This window comes from Vombatus ursinus, unplaced genomic scaffold (genome assembly GCF_900497805.2).
Source record: "Vombatus ursinus unplaced genomic scaffold, bare-nosed wombat genome assembly UNPS02007284.1, whole genome shotgun sequence".
NCBI lineage: Eukaryota > Metazoa > Chordata > Mammalia > Diprotodontia > Vombatidae > Vombatus > Vombatus ursinus.
In genome coordinates, this window is record NW_020947062.1 from 5,685,763 (window position 1) to 5,706,521 (window position 20,759).

General features: G+C 38.7%; 1 protein-coding gene across 1 annotated transcript in view; it reads left to right on the forward strand.

Annotated features, from left to right (window-relative positions):
* HHIPL1 (HHIP like 1) overlaps positions 1-20,759 on the forward strand; it is an 88,574-nt gene that overhangs the window by 35,433 nt on the left and 32,382 nt on the right. Inside the window, exons 5-6 of the mRNA XM_027849279.1 lie at positions 1,182-1,308; positions 5,825-5,970. Of these exons, the coding sequence (XP_027705080.1) occupies positions 1,182-1,308; positions 5,825-5,970 (273 nt within the window). The remainder of the gene's footprint in view (positions 1-1,181; positions 1,309-5,824; positions 5,971-20,759) is intronic.

The following is a 20,759-nucleotide window of genomic DNA, read 5'->3' on the forward strand; positions in this document are numbered from 1 at the left end:
CTTTCTTTCTTTCTTTCTTTCTTTCTTTCTTTCTTTCTTTCTTTCTTTCTTTCTTTCTGTTCCACCTACAAGCACCCTCAGAGTGGGAGAGAGGCCCTTGTTCCTTGTTAGACTTATAGGTAGTAGTTGCTGCTTTCCTGATTTTAGATGCCAATCTCTCCCTCTCCTGCCCATCTACAACCCTGCCCCCCCAATGTGATGACATGTACTCCTTGTTAGGAACCCAAATGAAAATTCTCTAAACCAGGAGTCCTTAATCTGGGTTCAGTATATATTTTTTAAAGAAATATTTTGATCCTTGTTTTTCAATATTGCTGGTTTTCTTTGTGATTCTCTGCATTCTGTTTTATACATTTTTAAAACATTAAATGTCTAAGAAGGGTTAGGCTTTCCCATACTGCCAAAAGTGGTCCAAGACACACAAAAAGGTTAAGAATCCCTGCTCTACACTATGACTCAAGAAAGACTTTGGGTGGCCCTTCCAGCTTCTCTCTCCCTTTTCCTGGCTGAGGGAGAAGACCTGGGTCAATAAAACTGATTAGTGGAGAAGAAAAAAGAGAAAAATTAGGATGTGGGAACCTCAAATTTTGAAAGGAACTTGAGAATAGATTATATGGCAAGTATGGCCACTTGCAAATAATATGCAAATCATATATATTCAAATGAGGATGTCTATCTTTTTAAATTCACTTTATTGTGATATTCAGGAAAATCCTATTATAGATGAAATATAAGATATGCAAGAAAGTGGCTAATTATAAAATAAGAGACTCTTACCCTCAGAAGGAACTTCAGAAATCCTTTAGGATAAATCACATCAGAACAGGAGTCCCTACTACAGCATCCATGACAAATGACCATCCATGCTCTGCTTGAAGACTTCTAGTGACGGACAGCTCATTGCCTACTGAAGTAACTCAATCCACTTTTAACTAGCTCCAATTGAGAAATATTTCCTTACATCGAACTAAAGTTTTCTTTTTTGTAACTCCTGACTGATTGCTCCTAGTTCTGCCTTCTGGGGTTAAGCAGAGCAATCCTTTTTCCCTGTGATAGCCCTTCTAGTATTTCAAGCCATTTGTTGTGTCTGGTGCACCTTCTAGGCTGGAGCTTGACTTGTGTAGCCCAGGCTGGTAGCCAAGTGCACGAGGGAAACAGAAGCCATGTGTCTTCCCTTACAGATGATGTTCTTCCAATCTACGCGTATCCACACAAGATGGGAAAGTCAGTCACAGGAGGCTACATCTACCGGGGCTGCCAGTCCCCCAATTTGAATGGGCTGTACATATTTGGGGATTTTATGAGTGGGTAAGTAACCATGTTGGCTAGCTCACTGGCTTAACACCATTGCTTGCATATATTGTCTGTTTTACCTGTTGCCTCATGCCAGTTCTTGTCTAAGTCTAACATTCAGCTTCTGGTTCACCATCTCTCATAAATGCTGGAGATATTATCATGCTTGCTTGATGTGGTGGGTTTTTTGGTACCCTCACAAGACCTAACATCCATAGATCTTTCTCCCTAATCAACTAATGCTAGAAGTTCCACCATTAAGACATTGTTAGCAGAACAATGCCTACTTGATGATCTCCAGGGTAGAGTTTGAATGGCCCTTGCAACTTCACCTTTTCCCTGGCTTAGTGAGACTCATTGAAAAGGGAAAGAACCAATATTTCCTTTATTCTAAGGCTTTGATAGTTGTTAAAATGCAGACCCAGTCTGAGATTATGAAGTTCTTTGTTTCTATCCCTGAATATATCATTTGGAGCCCACTTGAAGAAAAAATCTGTTTGATCTATCACTAGGAGATACCTATTTCCATAGAAACCTACATTACTAAAATATTTATAAGCTCTAGATAAATGACCTATGTATTTCAAGCTGTGGTCTATGCAACTAGCTTCCAAAACTTGGAAGGGCCCTAAGAGCATGCTGGGATAGCCTATAGCCTGTGGTAACAAAAAGGAACCTTGAATACTTCAAACCACACCTAGTACGAGTTATGATTTACTGAGTGGGAAGGAGAAGAGCTTGAAAGGTAGCCTTAGGTATGTTTTGAAATCCCCAAACCACAAAGCAGCCCATAGGATGATTCAACAGTTCAACAAATAGTTATTAAGTGCTTGCTATATGCTAGACACAGGACTAGACACTGGAATATCAAGACAAATTTGAAAAGTTTCCTGTTCTCAAGGAGCTTACATTCTACTTGGAGGGAGGCGGATATAACATTATGTAGGCAGATAAACATAAAATAATTTGAAGAGGGAGAACATTAATAAGTGGGCGGGGGGAATCAGGGAAAGCTTCATGGAGGAAATGGTACTTTAGTTGGGCCTTGAAGAAAAAGATAGGGCTTTTGATAGTCAGAGATTAGAAGAAATTCTATTCCATGACTAGAGTATGGTTTAGGCCAGGTGTGCCCAACCTATGGTCCGCAGGCAGCTTGTGGACGCCAAAGGATTTTGGACGGCCCACAAAAAATGTATTGTCTAGGCCTGGTTTAGGAAAATGTATGGAGGTAGCAGATGGACTGTTTATTTTGGAGGATTAGGTAGTGGCTGAGTTTGGCTGGCACGTAGGGTGGATGAGGAGGACTCAAGAATCATTGTTGCATGACTTCTTCCAACTGTATTTAACAGCATAGGAATAGGAAGGGAGAAGATAGTGAATGTAACCCATGATTGAGGCTCGACAGGGTGTGAATGATAGCATAGGCTAAGGAGCAAAGGGATATCAAGGTACATAGTTTAACTGTTTAAAGTGGACTAGGAAGAGAGGAAAGTGAGGCAAAAGCAGGTAATGGATTGGAAGAATAATGACAGTCATTGGAGGTCATGGTGAGCAAAAGCTTGAAAGTGTGAAACAGAGGAAAAATTGGAAGGACAAGAGGTCAGAATTTCAGAATTCAAAATCTATATGGTATGGGTCATAATAAGAGAGCAGGGAATAAGGTGTATGAGCCCAATAGTGAACTCCTTAAAAAAGAGTGAGTGATTTGGAGAGTGTGGATTATAGCCTCAAGAACCTAAACAAGGTGATTGATATAGACAGGTGGAGCAAACCTCAAAAGAGGAGAGGTCACAGAGGAAGGGTCCAGAAGGGTCAGTAGACAATGAAAAGAACCTCTTGGTTCCAGGGCAAGAAAGAAGGAGAAACTCTCATTAGAGAGGATGACCAGAGATAGATAACGGTGTCTTCTAAAGCAGGTCTGGAGCACCAGAAGATGAAATGAATTCAAGGTGAAAGGTCCGGAATGAAGGATAGCTTGTTAAGAATAGAAATTCCAGAGAGCACAATGGAATGAGAGGGCAAAAGAGACTATGGATGGTAATGAGAGTATTTTAAATACCAATTAACTACAAAGGACATATGAAGGAAGATGCTATCTGCATCCAAAGAAAGAATTGATAATTATGTATAGAATAGTTTTACATATATATATACTTATTTGTGTCTAATGGTAGCCATCTCTAGGGTGGGGAGATGGGGAGAGGAGGGAAGAAAAAAAGGGGAAAAAAGTCAGTTACATGATAACTTTATTTTATATTTAGAAGGAATAGTGAGTTGTATATAATAGATTTTCAGTTTCATGTACAATCATCTTTTTTTCTATTCTACTATGTTGTGAAAATGCTTGTTTTATTTCTTTAGCTCAGAATAAAATAAATGATTTTTTTAAAAGGAGGAGTAGGGGTGGGGGAAGAAGGCTTCTCACTTGGGTAAATGATAACAGTTTATATTTCTGTAGTACTTTATTTGAAGAGATTTCATGTGCAACGCCATAGTAGAACATGCATGGATTCCTGTTCTGGTATTTTTTGAATCAGATTATAACCAAACATCTTCCACATCTGAGAGGCTATTATTCTGTAACAGGGAAAAACCCTGGACTTGGGAGTTAGACATGAGTGCCAGTATCAGCTTTCATATACATTGACTGTAAACACTCGCTCTCTCTCTGAGCCTTAGTTTCTGTATGTGTAAAATGGAGATAATAAGACTTGTGCATCTTGTTCAAGGGATTGTTGCGAGGAAAGCATTTTATGAACCTTTTGTTACCATATAAATGGATTTATTTTCACATGTCTTCATTACTGCCCTGAATGGGAGATAGGGAAGAAATGTATTAGTACCCAAACATCTGGATTTAACACATTTCCTATGGCCACTCTACATGCACCCAATGTTTCAGGCAAAATAGTCTGCTAGGTGTTCTTTCCTCCAATTTGACATTCCCCGTCCTGTCTCTCTGCCTTTGCATAGCCTGTCACCCATGCCTAGTTCACATCCCTCATCTGTTCCTACTAGACTCTCAGGCTTTCTTCAAAATTGAGCTCTGGAGTTACCTCTGACCTTTCTTGATCTCTGAAGTTATTAGAACTCCTTCCCTCCTCATATCATCACTTAGTTTCTTTCTCTGTGTTGCATCCTTCCAGTGTAATAATAATATCATAATAACATATAATAATATACTATATATTATGTATGATAATAATAATAGCTAACATTTAATATTGTATCAGGCACTATGCTAAATGCTTTGCAAATATAATCTCATTTGATCCTCACAGCAACCCTGAGAGGCAGATGTTATTATTATCCCCATTTTACAGATGGGGAAACTGAGACAAGCAGAGGTGAAGCAACTAGCCCAGGATCATCCAAATAATAAGTGTCTGAGGGGAGATTTGAACTCAGATCTTCCTGATTCCAGGCCTGGCTCACTATCTGCTGCTATCACCTAGCTACAAATATAAGCTTTTTATTTTGTTTTGGGTTTTGTACCCCCAGGGCCTAGCACAGTGCCTTACCCTAAAGAGGTAATCAACAAGCATTTATTAAATGCTTATTTTGTGCCAGGCACTGTGCTAAATTCTGGGGATACAAGGAAAAGCAAAAAACAACCCTTGTCCTCAAGCAGCTTGCATTTAAATGAGGGGAGACAACGTGTGCATACAATACATATATAGAGTAGATGGATGGTAATCTGAGAGGAGAAGGCACTAACAGTTGGGAGAACCACTAAAGGCCTCCTATAGCCGATGAGATTTGCATTTAGTCTTGAAGGAAAACAAAGAACCCAGGAAGTAAAGATGAGGAGGGAAATCATTGCAGGTATGGAGAATAGCCAAGGAAAAGGATGGAAATTGGAGATGGAGTATTGTGTTTGAAGAACATAAAGTGGGTCAGAGTTACTGAACCATAGAGTGTATGAAGAAAAACAAAATATTAGAAGATTGGAAAGGTAGGAAGGGGCCAAGTTGTGAAGGACTTCAAGTGTCCAACAGAGGGGTTTATGTTTGACCCTTTGGGTGATGGGGAGCCACTGGGATCAGAGATCAGGGAAGTGACATGGTCACATCTCAACTTTAGAGATATCACCGTGGGGGCAGCTACATGGTGCAGTAGATTGAGCACTGGCCCTGGAGTCAGGAGAACCTGTGTTCAAATCTGGCCTCAGACACTTTACTAGCTGTGTGACCCTGGGCAAGTCACTTAAGTTCGATTGCCTCAAAAAAGAAAAGAAAAGAAAAGAAACATCACCTTGGCAAAAGTAGAAAATGGATTGGAGTGGGGAGACACTCTAGGTACCTAATAACCATTTGTTGAATTAAATTGTATCTCATTTTTCCTATGAGGGCGGGGATTGGGGGTGATGCTAGGAAAAAAGAATTTTTCACTGCTGCAGACAATCATGAAACTGAGACCCAGAGAGTTGACCTCAAATAGATTCGGGTTCCATGGCTATCAGTGCCTTTTATACTATTCCAGACTGTGCCATCAGTGACTGGTATTAATGGCATTTGCTTTTCCTCTTTAGGCGCTTGATGTCACTCAGGGAGAACCAGGCCACCAGACAGTGGCAGTACAGTGAGATCTGCATGGGGCGTGGGCAGACATGCATGTTTCCAGGCATGATCAACAACTATTATCAGTACATCATTTCCTTTGCTGAAGATGAGGCAGGTAAATTTGAGTTTCAATGTAGTTTCAGCTACGGAGGCTGATCTTTTGTTTGATATCTAGGAGTAGTTTGATATATTTTATAGTATCGTTCTTCTTTAAAAAAAAGAAAAATTATTTTTTTTCTTTTTTTCTTTAATAGTATTTTATTTTTTTCTAATTACATGTAAAGATAGTTTTCAACATTCATTTTTGTAAAATTTTGAGTTCCAAATTTTTCTCCCTTCCTCCCTTCCCCCCTTCCCTTTTCCCCAAGATAGCAAGCAATTTGCTATACGTTATATATGTACAATCATGTTAAACATATTTCCACATCAGTCATGTTGTGAAAGAAGAATCAGAACAAGAGGGAAAAACCATGAGAAAGAGAAAACAAAAAAAGCTGAAAATAGTATGCTTCAATCTGCATTCAGACTCCATAGTTCTTCCTCTGGATATGGTTAGCGTTTTCCATCATGAATCAGAAAGAAAGGTGGTCATTAGGGAATGTCATCAAGTACCCTCCTTCCTGTAGAGCAGTGGTACCAAACTCAAATAGAAGAATAGAAATAGAAACAGAAGCCACTAAACTGCCAGAGACATTACTGACTTAGAAAACCACATATTAACATTATCTATGTTCTATTATATTTTTATTTATTTATTTATTTTTGTTAAATATTTCTATATATTTATATTTATATATATTATATTTTAATCTGGTTCAAGCCTCAGGCAACCCTCTGGTTTTGTTTTTGACACTTCTGCTGTAGAGGAAACATGGTATATTGGAGGTAAGCACTGGACTTAGAATAAGATTCATACTCAGGTCTGACAATTAATAGTTGTGTGACCTTGGGCAAGTTCCTATCTCTCTTTAGGTCTGTTTTTTTAATCTGTAAAACTTTTTTTTAATCTGTAAAATGGGATCAAAACAAGGGAAGTGATAGTACTACTGTGCTCTGCTGTGGTCAGACCACATCTGGAATACTATGTATAATAATACAGAACATTATTCTGGGTACCACATTTTAGAAAGGATACTGACAAATTGGAGTCCATCGTGGGGAAGTGGTGGGGTGAGTGTGTGACTGGGATGGTGCAGGGCCTAGAGACTATGTCATAAAAGAAATAAAGGAACTGGGGATGTGCAGCCTAGTAAAGAGATTTGGCAGGGGCCAGGGTGAGGAACATGAGAGATGTCTTCAAGTATCCAAAGGGATATCATTAGAAGAGAGATGTAATTTGCTTTTCTTGTCGCCAAAGGGTAGAACTTAGAGCAACAGGTGAAATGACAAGAAGCAAACTTTGGCTCCAGATACAGAAAATGTTCAACAATCAGAACTATTTGAAGGTTGAGGTCCTTAAGTGGTAGCTAGCTGGATCACCTCTTGGGAATATTAAAGAGGGAAGATGCCTTTCCAGTAAGGTTAAGGCCAGATGCCCACTGAGGTCATTTCCAGATCTGAGGTTCTATGGGATAGTTTTGTGGGGTAGTAACACTTTCATGAGCTACCTAATAGAGTTGTCTTGAGGAATGTACTTGTCAAATCACTAAAATGTATTATAACTATTATCATTATTACCAAGATGACATCACTGACCTAATCTCACCAGACATCTTCTCTGAGGAATTTTTATCCCAGGTAGCATGGATGGATTATCCCAATTAATCCACAATCTCTCTCCTTGTTCCCTTTTATGGTCTAGTCCAATTTAGGGACACAATTTATGTTCACAGAGAGAGAACAGAGCTTATTAGACAGGATTAGACCCAGAATGTTGGCCTCCGTCATTAGCACCGTGCTCGGGCTAAGTAAGCATGGATGGACTCCTGGAGAATAACTAAGACCCAGGGAAGTAGTCAGACACCAACATTACCAAGGCCACTGACATCAGCAGTTGGGTGTTTTCCATGTGAGCCGTTGAGCCCAATTCCTGTGCTGACTTCACTAATCCAAAGATTAAGAAGAACTGAGAACTGAGTTATTTTCTCCAAAGGACCTGGATGGAAGAGTTCATGGCTATGCTAATTAGGTCTATAAATTGTGCCTGGTACAATTGAATGTCTTTTCCAGCTGATTAAGACAATCATCCCTTTAAATAGCTGGCAGTGCTTTGTGCTAATTAGGCTTAGCACTTGTACATAATTCCACCCACAGGCATTTCTAGACCTTTTCCAAACAGTCCAGGCAAGACTCCTGAGGCTGTCTCTAGGAGCTGTTTGTCCTGTTTTATGGCCGGAGAGGCTGAGATGGGGGAGAATTGGTCATGAATCTCCTGTGTTATTACCTAGAAGAAGTTATGAGGGCTGTTCTGAGCTTAGCATCACTCCTCTCACCTCAGAAATCTCATTATTTATAATTGTGGGAAAAGGTGGTTATTTTTGATGCCATAAGATAAAAAAGAGGAGAAAGATGGAATGATTAGGTTGTAGGCCTGCCTTGGAGGTGGGGGAGTTGGGGTAGGATTTGGCCAGTGGCCGGGGTCAGGGGTTGGCTGAGGTTAGGGGTCAGTTTGTTGTCCTGCAACAGAGGTTTTTCCTTGTGATACATTAACTGGACCTGATAGGAAAATAGCCCATTATTTTGAGTTCCTTAGCTTTTGCTTTAGTGACAATCTGTTCTACAACCCCAGAAGGAGACCCATGCTAGAATAACAGTGCACAAAGGTCACAAATCAGTAGGGACACAAATATTTTGTGCTGTTATTGCGGTTGTTTTAAGTGAGGGAGGGGTAGAGCAGACCAAGAAGAAATTATATAGAGGCTTCAGGGTGCAGATGGTAAGGAGAAGAGATAGATGATATGAGGAAATGGTTTTTTTGTCTGGTTGTGTCCACTCATTCATTCATTTATTCAATTATTTATTGATTTACTTATTCATTCATTTATTTATTTATTCACCTAAATTATCTATTCATTCAGTCATTCATTCATCTATTCATTCATTCATTTATCTAGGTATTGATTCAGGGTTTCATTCATTCAGCCATTCATTCATTCATGTATCTATTTATTTGCTTATTGGGTCTTCCCATCTCAAAGGGCCTGGAAGTGCGTTAGCCCCAGTGGCCTGATTTCAATACTGATCTGTATGGAAGCTTTAATCTATTCCCTTTTTCTGATCTGAGCCAGTTCACCCCTTACAAGGTAGCCTGGGCTACCCCACCAAGGTAGGTGGCCCTCCACTCCCCAAGGGCTCACTATATTGTCACCAGAGGAAACTGAGACTGAAAGAGGTTAAGTGACTTGCCCGAGGTACCCATTTAGTAAGTGTCTAAAGGAAGATTTGAACTCAGGTCTTCCTGACTCTGAGTCCAATTGCTTTATCTATTGAGCTGCATAGCTGTCTCACTTATTAAATGCTTACTTAGCTCAAGGTGCCGTACTGGGGATCCAACGATGGGAAATGCCATTGTTCCTGCCCTCAACGAACTGACAGTTTAATAGGTGAAATTGTAGGCACAAATAAGAATGATAAGAGGGAGAATATGAAAGGAGGGGTCTAGATCAAGTGCTCTAGGAAGGTTTAAGAAGGAGTAGAGCACTTTCAGCTGGAGAGGAAGGTTTCATTAGAAGCCTTGAAGAAAGAGAAGGATGTCACTACTTAGGGATGAGCAGGGAGTGTATTTCAGGCATTGGAGATATCAGTCCACAGAAGCTGGCAAAAGCAAGGCGAGATCAGAGAACACCTGGTCATCTGTCTTGGCTGGAATGAAAAATGCTGGAAGGGTAGTAATATAAAATAAGGCAATAAATGTGGGATGGAGCAAGATGGTAGAGGGCTTCAAATGCCAAACTAAGGAGTTTATTTATTTATTTTCAATAGACACCGGGGAACTCTTGAAGACTTTTGAGTAAGTTACTTGCTTGAGTCTTTGAGAAAGAGAAAGGTGTTCCTTCTTCTGTCCCCTCTTCTTATGCCATCAGGCCTATCCCCTCTTTTCTCTTCTAGGAGTTTACACCATCAGTTATTCCCTTTCTCTCAAATTTTCACCCTCTACTAATCCACTGGCTTCTTCTTGATACCTTCAAATATGCTCAAGGTCTCCCTATCCTTAAAAAAAAGGTTTCACTTAATCTTGGTAACCCTGAACTGTCATCCTGTACCTCACTTCCTTTTCACTGGAGAATATAGGCACTCCACACATACTTGTTATTATTGTTCAGTCATTTCAGTAGTGTCCTACTCTTTGTGACCCCATTTGGGGTTTTCTTGGCAAGGATAGTGGAGGGGTTTGCCATTTCCTTCTTTAGCTCACTTTACAGATGAGGAAACTGAGGCAAACAAGGTTAAGTGACTTGCCCAGGGTCACACAGTAATAAATCTGATGCCAGTTTTGAACGCAGGTCTTCCTGAATCCAGCTGAGTGAGGGATGGTCTGGAATGGGGAAAGACCTGAGGGAGAAACACCAGCTTCTGTGACCTTGCTGTCTCCTGTTTCATTTCTTTTTTTTAATAAATGCATTATTTATCTTCAACATTCTTTTAAAAACATTTTTTGAGTTCCGTATTTTTTATTTCCCTCCAGTCCCTTCCCCATGCATTGAAAAGGCAGTTTATCAATTATACGTGTGAAATCATGCAGAATATATTTACATATTACAAAAAAGCACAAAAACTAAAGAAAGTTAAAAAATTATGCTTCAATTTGCATTCAGACTCCAGAAGTTCTTTCTCTGGAGGTGGGTAGCATTTTTCCTCATGAGTCTTTTGGAATTGTCTTGGATCATTGTATTGCTGAGAGTAGCTAAGTCATACGCAGTTGATTATTACATAATATTTCTGTTACTCTGTGCAGTATTCTGTTTCTGCTGACTTCGCTTTGCATCAGTTCATATAAGTCTTCCCAGATTTTCCTAAAACTATCCTGCTTGTCATTTCTTATAGCACAATAGTATTCCACCACATATATACCATAACTTGTTCATCTATTCCTTAATGGATGGCATTCCTTCCATTTCCAATTCTTTGCTATCCTGGTTCATTTCTTGTCTGATATTCCTTCTCAGGATCCCTTCCTAGATTATCATAAATATCCCACCTAAAAAACATGGATATCCCCAAAATTTTTGTCCTGGGCCTTCTTCTCTTCTCTCTCTGCATACTCTAGGTTGGAATAAAATACCAACTCCTTAGGCTGATAACCTTAGCCCTCTAGAATCTGACTCCAGCCTCCCTTTCTGACATTTTTTTGCCTACTCTCACTTCCCTTTTTTTCCCTTCACTCCTTTTTAGGTGCTCTATGTTCAAGTTAAACAACCACTATTTGTCCCCCAAACTCAACTGGCTACCCCCACCTTCATATCTCCAAACAAGCCATGACTAAATGGACCCGCTTGTCATTTCTGTCTTGCAAATCCTTATCTTCCTTCAAGGTTTAGCATAGATGCCAGCTTCTCTGTGAAGCTTCTCCTGATTCCTCCTTCCTCCCCCAGTTGCTAGGGATCTTCCTCTTTTCAAGATACCTTGTATTTGCTTACCTGTGTACCTGTTGTGTCCCCCAGTAGAATGTAAGCTTCCTTGAGGAAATAGACTCTCTCATTTCTGTCTTTGTGTCTTCAGCACTCAGCGTAGGACTTTACTTTTTGTAGATATTTGATAAATGTTGAATTGAATGGTCAGATCTGTGTATGTTATATTTTATTTTGGCAGCTGTGTAAAAGATAAATTAAAGTGGAGGAGGAGGGATGGGAGAGGGGATGAGAGACAGGAGTTTGGGAAACTAATAAAATAATTGAGATTGGACTGAAATAGTTTAGATCTGTACCTGCCTGAAGGCAGGAGGATGAACTCTATGACCTCTTGGAAATCTCTTCCCCTTTTGCTGACTCTCTTAAACAGCTGCTCCAGCATCTGTGTAAACCACAGCTGTATAATTGATACCATTGATTTGTGTATATGTGTGTGTGTGTGTGTGTGTTCGCGTGTGTTGCCCACACCCTCAAGCCTTTGCTCATAGCTCCACACCCCACCTCCTCAATAGTTACTCTGCCCATCCCTGTACTGAAGAATGTTCAAGGAACTCATTCTAGTTCAGGAGACAAGATTAATACTCTGAAAACAACAGCAAACAGTACCAGACAGCATGTAATTACCCAACTACTAAATTGTATGGGATAGTCTATTAGTTCAGCTCAAAAACAGAATGGACTGCCTCAGGAGTTCCCCATCCCTGCACATGTTCAGGAGGTCGGATGACTAGTTGTTCAGGGTGTTGGAGAGAGCGTTTCTGGTCAGGTACTGGGTGGATTAGCCAGGGGCTCTTAACCATTTTGTGTCTCCCGGCCCCCGGGTTTAGAATCTCTAGACCACGTGGTCTAAGGTTTGTGGAAGAGGCCGACTTCATCCTGGAACACTGGCCCTCTGCCCAAATTGTATCCATCTGTCAAGGCGCAGTTTGTCTCAACTCTTCCAGGATGCCTAACCACAACAACTTCTAGTGATCTCTCCATGTTCTGACCTCATCCCGTTCTTCTACTATGTAGGAGAAAGAACAACTAAAGCCTTGAGTTTGAATGTTGCCCCTGACACTTAGTAACTGAGTGACTGTGGGTGAGTCAGTCCAGTCATTTAACAACTTTGAACCTCAGTATCCTCCTCTGTAAAATGGGTCTGCAAATAACATGAGCTCTACCTCCCCTGAAGCGTTGTTGTGATGAAAGGGTTTTTGCAAATCATTGAATACTATATATATTTGAGCTATCATCTTTATTATTATCATATCACTTAGCAATTAAGTATGCATTCTTATTTGTTGCTCCCTGATTGTTTCACTCTCGTATTTCAAGGGTAAGTCTCAGTTGTGTTTTATACTTCATCATCACCCTTAGTGCTCAGCTTGGTGCTGGGCATAGAGTAAGCACTAACTGAGGACTGATGAATGAGTGTAGCATCTGGCTTGTTTTAGTGCTTGGGTGGGACCTACCATTCCCTGGATAAAAGAGTTACTTCTAATAGGCACCTGGGAATAAAAATACCTGGGTTCTAGTCCTCAATCCACAATCCAACACTAACTCTGTTTGTGACCTTGGGTAAGTCTATTTACCTGTTTTGTCCTAAATGTCCTCATCTGTAAAATTAATAATAGCTAATATACATATATATATAAATACTTTAGGTTTGCAAAACACTTTACAAACATTATTTCATTTTACAAAGGATAACATTAAATTTTTTTAATTTAAAAATAAAAAAAATCATCTCATTTTATCCTTAGAAGGACCCTAGGAGGTAGGTGCCATTATTATTCCTTTTTTTTAACAGAAGAGGAAACTGAGGCAAATAGTCATTAAGTAACTTGCCTTGGGTCACAGACCTATTAGGTAGTGCCTGAGGCAGGATTTGAAGTCAGATCTTTTTGGCTGCAGGTCCAACATTCAAGTCACTGTGCCACTTAGCAGCTTCTAAAATAAGTGAACTAGACTGGTAGATCTACAAGGTGCTTTTCAGTTTTAAGCATCTGTGATGATAAGGTTTTATCTATTTATGACTTTATGTAGTGCTTTAAGGTTCATAAAATGCTTTCCTTATAAGTTGTTTGAAGTAGTTAATGCAAATACTTCTATCCTCAATTTACAGATGAGAAAATCGAGGCGTATAAAAGTAGAATAATTTGCCTACTGTCACAAAGGGCAGCTAGATGGCTTAGTGGATAGAGCCCTGGGCCTGGAGTCAGGAAGAACTAAGCTCTAATCTGGCCTCAGACACTTACCAGTTGTGTGACCCTGGGCAAGTCACTTAACCCTCTTTCCTCGTCTGTAAAATGAGCTGGAGAAGGAAATGACAAACCACACCAGTAGCTTTATGGAGTCACAAAGAATTGGACACAACTGAAGAACAACATGATCATACAATAATGGTCAGTTCTAAGTTTTGATTCCAGTTCTGTCTTAGCACTTTTCCCTCTATACTAACTTGTGTTTTTTAAGGATTTTTTAAAACTAAATGATTTAATAAAGCTTAATGTTGAATATCAATTTTTTAATTTCAATCAAATTTTAAAAAATCATACTTGTGATTTCACTGGTGTTTGTAGTTTTCAGTGAGGAAATTCCCTATGCCAATGTAAATCAGTCCCTGCTCTGTAATTTACAATCTTAGAGCTGCCTGTGTCACTGAGAAGTTAAGTGACTTGCCCAGGATCACACAGCCACAGTTTGTGTGAGAGGCTCTTAGTGAAGCCACCTCCCTCACATCACACAGCTCAACAAGTTAAACTTGCTATGTAACTGATTACATAGAAATTAACTTTACCACATTAAATTTCCTAACTTTTCAGTAGCTTCTCTGTGTCATTATCAGGATTCTTTGCTGATTCTCATTTGCTTTTCTTCTTATATCGTCATGTTAGGATATATTCTCTTCTGGCTCTACTTTTTCCATTTCATGGGAAAATTTCTGGATTTTTTATATTCTTCATATTTGTCAGTCTTCAAGTTTCCTATATTAATATACTCCATTACATTAATATATAATAATTTAATTATAGTTGGACATTTATTCTTTTAGTTTTCTGAAATTATAAATAATGTTACCGGAATATTTTTTGAACTAATAATCTTTTGTGTTTTTGAAGACACTTTCAAGGAATAGTTTCAACAGTGGAGTTATCCAGTCCACCCTACTCCATCTAATGTTTTCTGATGTGAAGGTCTCTTCCAGGCTTGATGGTCTGTGATTCTCTGTCCCTCAAGTGATACATGGTAGTTCTTTGCCCATGAGAACATGAGGTTCTGGGAACGAGGTGGCGCCATAGTGCATAGAGTGTTGGGCCTGGAGTCAGGAAGACTCATCTTCATGAATTCAAATCTGGCCTCAAACACTAGTGTCACCCTACGCAAGTCACTTCACCTCTGTTTGCCTCAGTTTCCTCATCTGTAAAATGGGGATAATAATAGCACCTACCTTTCAGGGCTGTTGTGAGAATAAAATGAGATAATAAGTGTAAAGTGCTTAGCACAGTGCCTGGTACACAGTTAAATGCTATATACATGTTAGCTGCTATTATTTTTATTATTCCATATTTAAGATTCACAGGCCCCATCCCTGCTTATTTCTGTCCCTTCATAATCTGAATCAAAGTGTTACATTGGGAATTAAATTTAAAAGGCATAGTATATATTCTGCTAGCTTGTTTGTAATTGTTGTTTAGTTGTTTCAGTTGGTCCAACTCTTTTTGTCCCCATTTTGGGGGGTTTTTTGGCAAAGATACTGGAGTGGTTTGTCATTTCCTTTTCCAGCTCATTTTACAGATGAATAAACTCAGGCAAACAGAGTTAAGTGATTTGCCCAGGGTCACATAGCTAGTATGCCCAGCATTCTATCCATTGTGCTGCCCTGTTTATTATTACGTAAAACCAATGAGCTCTTCAAATCAATCTCTCCTCTCTCCAATGCTTGCTCTACCCTGGGGCCAATGTAGTATTCTTAAGGCACAAGCCTGACAATGTCACTTCTGTGTTCAATAAGCACCAGCAGCTCCCCATTGCTTTAAGAATTAAGTATATGTACATGCTTTATCATCAGTCTTCTGGAGCCCGGGTTAATCATTATATCAATCAGAGTTCTTAAGTTTTTCCAAGCCATCGTCCTTTACAAAGTTGTATTCAATTATAAATTGTTCTCCTGGTTCTGTTGACTCCACTCTGCATCAGTTCATATGAGTTCTCTCAGATTTCTTCAAATCCATCCCTTTCACCATTTCTTATTCAATAAGATTCTGTTACATTTGTATACTGTGATTTGTTCAGCCATGTCCCAGTTGAAGGGCACCATGTTATTTCTAGTTCTTTACTGTAACAAAAAGTGTTACTACAAGTATTTTTGTGCATATAGATTCTTTCCCTCTGTCTTTTATCTCTATGGGGGGAGTGTCTAATCCTCATGGTGGTTCACTTGGCCAAAAGTTATGAATAATTTAATGACTTTTGGGGTATAAATCCATATTTGCTTTCCAGTATGGTTGGATCACTTCACAGCTCCACCAGCTGTGAGGGCATCAGTGTGTCTATCTTTCCAAAGCCTCTCTAACAACTGCCATTTTTCTTTTTTGTCATCTTTGCTAGTCTTATGGGTGTGAGGTAGGGACTCTGTGTTATTTTGATTTGCATTTCTTTTATTATTAGTAGTAATTTGGAGCATGTTACCATATGATTTATTAAAATCTTGCCTTTTTTTTGAGAATTGTCTGCTCATTTTCTTTGGCAATTTACCTATTTGGGAATGGTTCTTGTTCTTATATATTTGTGTTAGTTACTTATGTATCTTGGATAGTAAACCTTTATCAGAGAAATTTTCTGCAAAGGTTTCTTTTCTCAGTCAATAGTTTCCCTTCTAATTCTGACTTCATTGATCATATTTGTGCAAAAGCTTTTAAATTTTCTGTAATCAAATTTGGTCCTATTAGACCACTGCTTCTCAATTTCCTTTGCTGGGTCATCATCTGGGTCGTGCCCTCTATTTATAGGTGTCCCATGGGATTCTGGTCTGGGCTTTCTTTTTTCCTCTCCCTACACACTACTTAACTTGGTGATCTCACCAGTTCCCATGGATTTAATTACTATCTCTATGCTGGTGATTCTCAAACCTACTTCTCCTGCCCTAACCTTTCAGCTGACCTCCAATCTCACATCTCCAAGTGCTTTTCAGACATCTCAAATTGTATGTCTAGTAGACATCTTAAACTCAGCATATTTAAAATTAAACTCATTATTTTTCCTCCCAGACCCTCGCTGTCCCACCTTTTCTAACTTCTCTGTTACTGTCAAGGACAACACCATCCTCCCAGTCCCTCAGGCTCATAACCTGGATATCATCCTCAACTCCTCACTATTCCTCATTTCCTCTCTCCTCAATCCAATCTATTGCAAAGATCTGTCAATTTCTCCTTTGCAATGTCTATTGAATATGCTCTTTTCTTTCCTCTGAAATTGCTACCACCCTGGTGCAGGACCTTATCACCTCATGCCTGGATTGTTTCAATAGCCTACTAGTGGTTTGGCCTGCTTCAAGTCTCTCCCCACTCCAATCCATTCTCCATTCAGCTGCTAAAGTGATTTCTCTAAAGTGCAGTTTCAATCATGTCACCCCTACCTCCCCATTCAATAAACTTCATTGGCTCCCTATCACCTCCAGGATTAAATACAAAATCCTTTGCTTGGTATTCAAAGCCCTTCATAACCTAGCAAACCCCACCCACCACTCCCAGCCACCATTTCAGTCTTCTTATACCTTCCTCCCCACCATATATTCTTTGATCTATCCGGTGTCACTGATCTCTTGGCTGTTCCATGAATATGACATTCTTTCTCTCAGCTCTGGACATTTTCTCTGGTTGTCTCAAATGCCTGGAATGCTCTCCCTCCTCAACTCCACCTACTGACTTGCCTGGCTTCTTTCAAATTTTAACTAAAATCTTATCTACAGGAAGCCTTTCCCAACCCCTCTTAATTCTAGTGCCTTCCCCCTTTTAATTATTTATTATTTATCCTATATATAGCTTGTTTGTACATATTTCTTTGCCTGTTATCTCCCCCATTAGATTGTAAACTTCTTGAGGGCAGGGACTGTCTTTTGCCTCTTTTTGGATCCCTGTGTTTACCACAGTGACTGGCACATAGTAGGCACTTAATATTTATTAACTGACTATTTTCCATTTTATCAGATGTGATCCTTCACAAAAGTCCTAGTCCCAAGTTTCACTGTGTCATATAAGTGAACCTGGGTTCTTGAAGATTACACTGGTGGAGCACAAGTTCTGGCAAGATATCCCATGCTAGAAAGGCTTTGATTATGGCACTGGGAACTGACAGTCTGTTTTCTGAGGACCAGTCTAGTTAATCATGGAAAAGCACAACACAAGTAGTCCAGCCATTTGGTGATGAAACTTTCTTGGCCATGGCAACCCTGAAATTGGGAAAAATTTTAAAAAAATGACCCTTGGTCCTGTAATGCCCCCTTTAACTTCTACTATAATGATGGCAGAATGGTGGGGAAGGGGACAGTGGACATGAAGAATCACAGTTTTCAGATTCTCAGTGAACTTTAATTTGACTGTTGGTACTCTACATGTAAGATCCTTGTCCAGTGACCAGCAAATGATCCTGTTGCTGAAGGAGGTGAATCATATTACTCTTGACATTCTTGCCATAAACAAAACCAGAGGAAAAAAGAAAGTTGTAACTAAATGGAAGGAATGCTTTACAGGAACTCTTGAGAGACAAAGAAAGGAGTAAAAAGAGTAAGTCTAATTATATGCTCCAAAGCTACAAAGAAATATTATTTCATGGCACATTTGATCATCAAGTATTGTAGTATTAATGAAAAGTATTTACAAAAATACCACCAAGAAAATAATTGTAGTTAATGTACCAACATTAGTTGTTCAGGATGAAGAGGTAGAGAAATTCTACGAAGAGCCGACAAGACCCTCCAAATCAAGTCAATATTCAGTCTGATCATTCAGTGACAAATGCAAAGGTGAGAGAAGGTGAAGATGGGAAGTAATCTAAGGGCAAATATGGTTCAGAAGATAATGAGACGATGAAAAATCTTATCCACATCCAGAGAAAGAACTGATGGAGTCTGGATGCAGATCAAAGCGTACTATTTTTCACTTTCTTTATATTTTATGTTTTTTTTTCCCTTTTGGTCTGTTTCTTCTTTCACAACATGACTTATGGAAATATGTTTTATATGATTGCACATATATAACTTACATCAAATTGTTTACCATCTTAGGGAGGGGGTAAGTGAAAGAGGGAGAAAATTTGTAACTCAAACTTTTTAAAAAATGAATGTTAAAAATTATCTTTACATGTAATTGGGAAAAAACAAAATGCCATTAAAAAAAAGAAAAGAATGAGAGAAGCCAAAGACTTGTAGGTTATATAAAAACCTCATGCCTCTATATCATGAAAGCTTTCTTTAGAGAAAGAATTGATAGATGCTGGATAAAGCAAGCATCAAATATGATCACTAAGAATGAATTTAATGACATTTTAATGGACAAGAAAGGACTTATTATGGACATGTTTATTATTCCTAAGTCATCTGTCCATGCACAGAACATTGACTTGGCAGAATGAAGACAGGAATTAATAATAAACAAGATAAGAAATAGTAATGAGAAAAATCTATCGAGTTAATTTGAATTATTCAAATAAGCTATTGAAAGTAAAAAATGGAAAGTAGACAACAGAAATGACATTGGCACCAACTATAATAATTTTATTCAGAAGTTAAACTAGTGTAAATTAATTGCCATAATAATAAGACCAAAAGGCCAGAAATCACATTAGTCAGCAAACATTTGACTTATCTCAAATGAGATGGTATTTATAAAAAAAAAAAAAAGCACTTAGTACGATGCCTGGCAGGACAGCTGGGTGGCACAGCGGATAGAGTGTTGGACCTGAAGTCAAGAAGACTCATCTTCATGAGTTCAAATTCGGTCTCAGGCACTTACTAGCTGTATGACCTTAGGCAAGTCACTTAACCCTGTTTACCTTAGTTTTGTTATCTATAAAACGACCTGGACAAGGATGTGGCAAAGTACTACAATGTCTTTGCCAAGAAAATTCCAAATGGGGTCACAAAGAGTTGGATACAACTGAAATTACCAAACAACAATACAATGCCTGGCTCATAGTAGGTGCTATATAAATGCTTATTCACTCCCCCTTTTTTTACTTGCCAAGAGGTAACTGCCACAGGCAATAGTGGGGTAGAACATAAACTTATCCGTAAAATCATACAAAGAAAAATGATACACAATTATGAGCAACATTGTTTCCTAAAGCAGAGAGAAGCCTTGGAGAGTAAAGCCATTCTAAAGAAAGCTTGGTAAGATATCCAGTTAAGCAAAGTTATTGCAAAGGCATTCAAGGATGAAAATGGAAAGAGAAGTATAAACAGATAAAAAAAATAGATTTGTGAAATTTATTGCAAGAGACAATTTTCTCTATTAAGGACAGTGGATTCACTACACTTAGATTGGAATGTCCATTCCTAAGGTGCTTATCTCATAAATATTAATAATAATTTTTTGTTGATTGATTGATACTGATGAGAAAAAGTTAAAAGAAACTGCTTCTGTTTGAATTGCTTGAGAATGCTTAACCAGAGAAGATGTGGAGTAGGAGTAGAATATAGTATCTATCTTCAGATATTTGAAGGGCTACCATGTAGGAGACAGAATAACTAATTTATTTTTATTAATTAATTTGTTTTTAGTTTTCAATATTCACTTCTATAAGCTTTTGAGTTTTATATTTTCTTCCTTTCCCTCCCCGCCTCCCTCCCCAAGAAGGTGTGCAATCTGATATAGACTCTACATTTATGTTCCTATTAAACATATTTTCATACTAGTCATGTTGTAAAGAAGAATTAGAACCAATGGGAGGAACCACAAGAAAGAAGAAACAAAACAAAACAGAAGGAAAAAAAATAAGCAAATAATATGCTTTGATCTGCATTCAGACTCTATAGTTCTTTTTCTGGATGTGGATAGCATTTTCCATAACGAGACTTTTGGAGATGAAACTGAATAATTTAATGGAAAAAATGACAAAACAGAAACTTAAAGTTGCATAGTTGATAGGGAACTGAACTTGGAGTCAAGAAGACTTGGGTTCAACTCCCATCTCTGACACTCATAAAGCTATGTCATCATGGGCAAGTCACATGTCTTTGAGCCTCAGTTTCTTCTTGTGTCAAATGAGAATACTTGTAGTACCTATTTTACAGGTTGTTGCAAGGCTGAAATGAGATAATATGAAACTTTTAGAATAAAATATAAATTTAATTTAT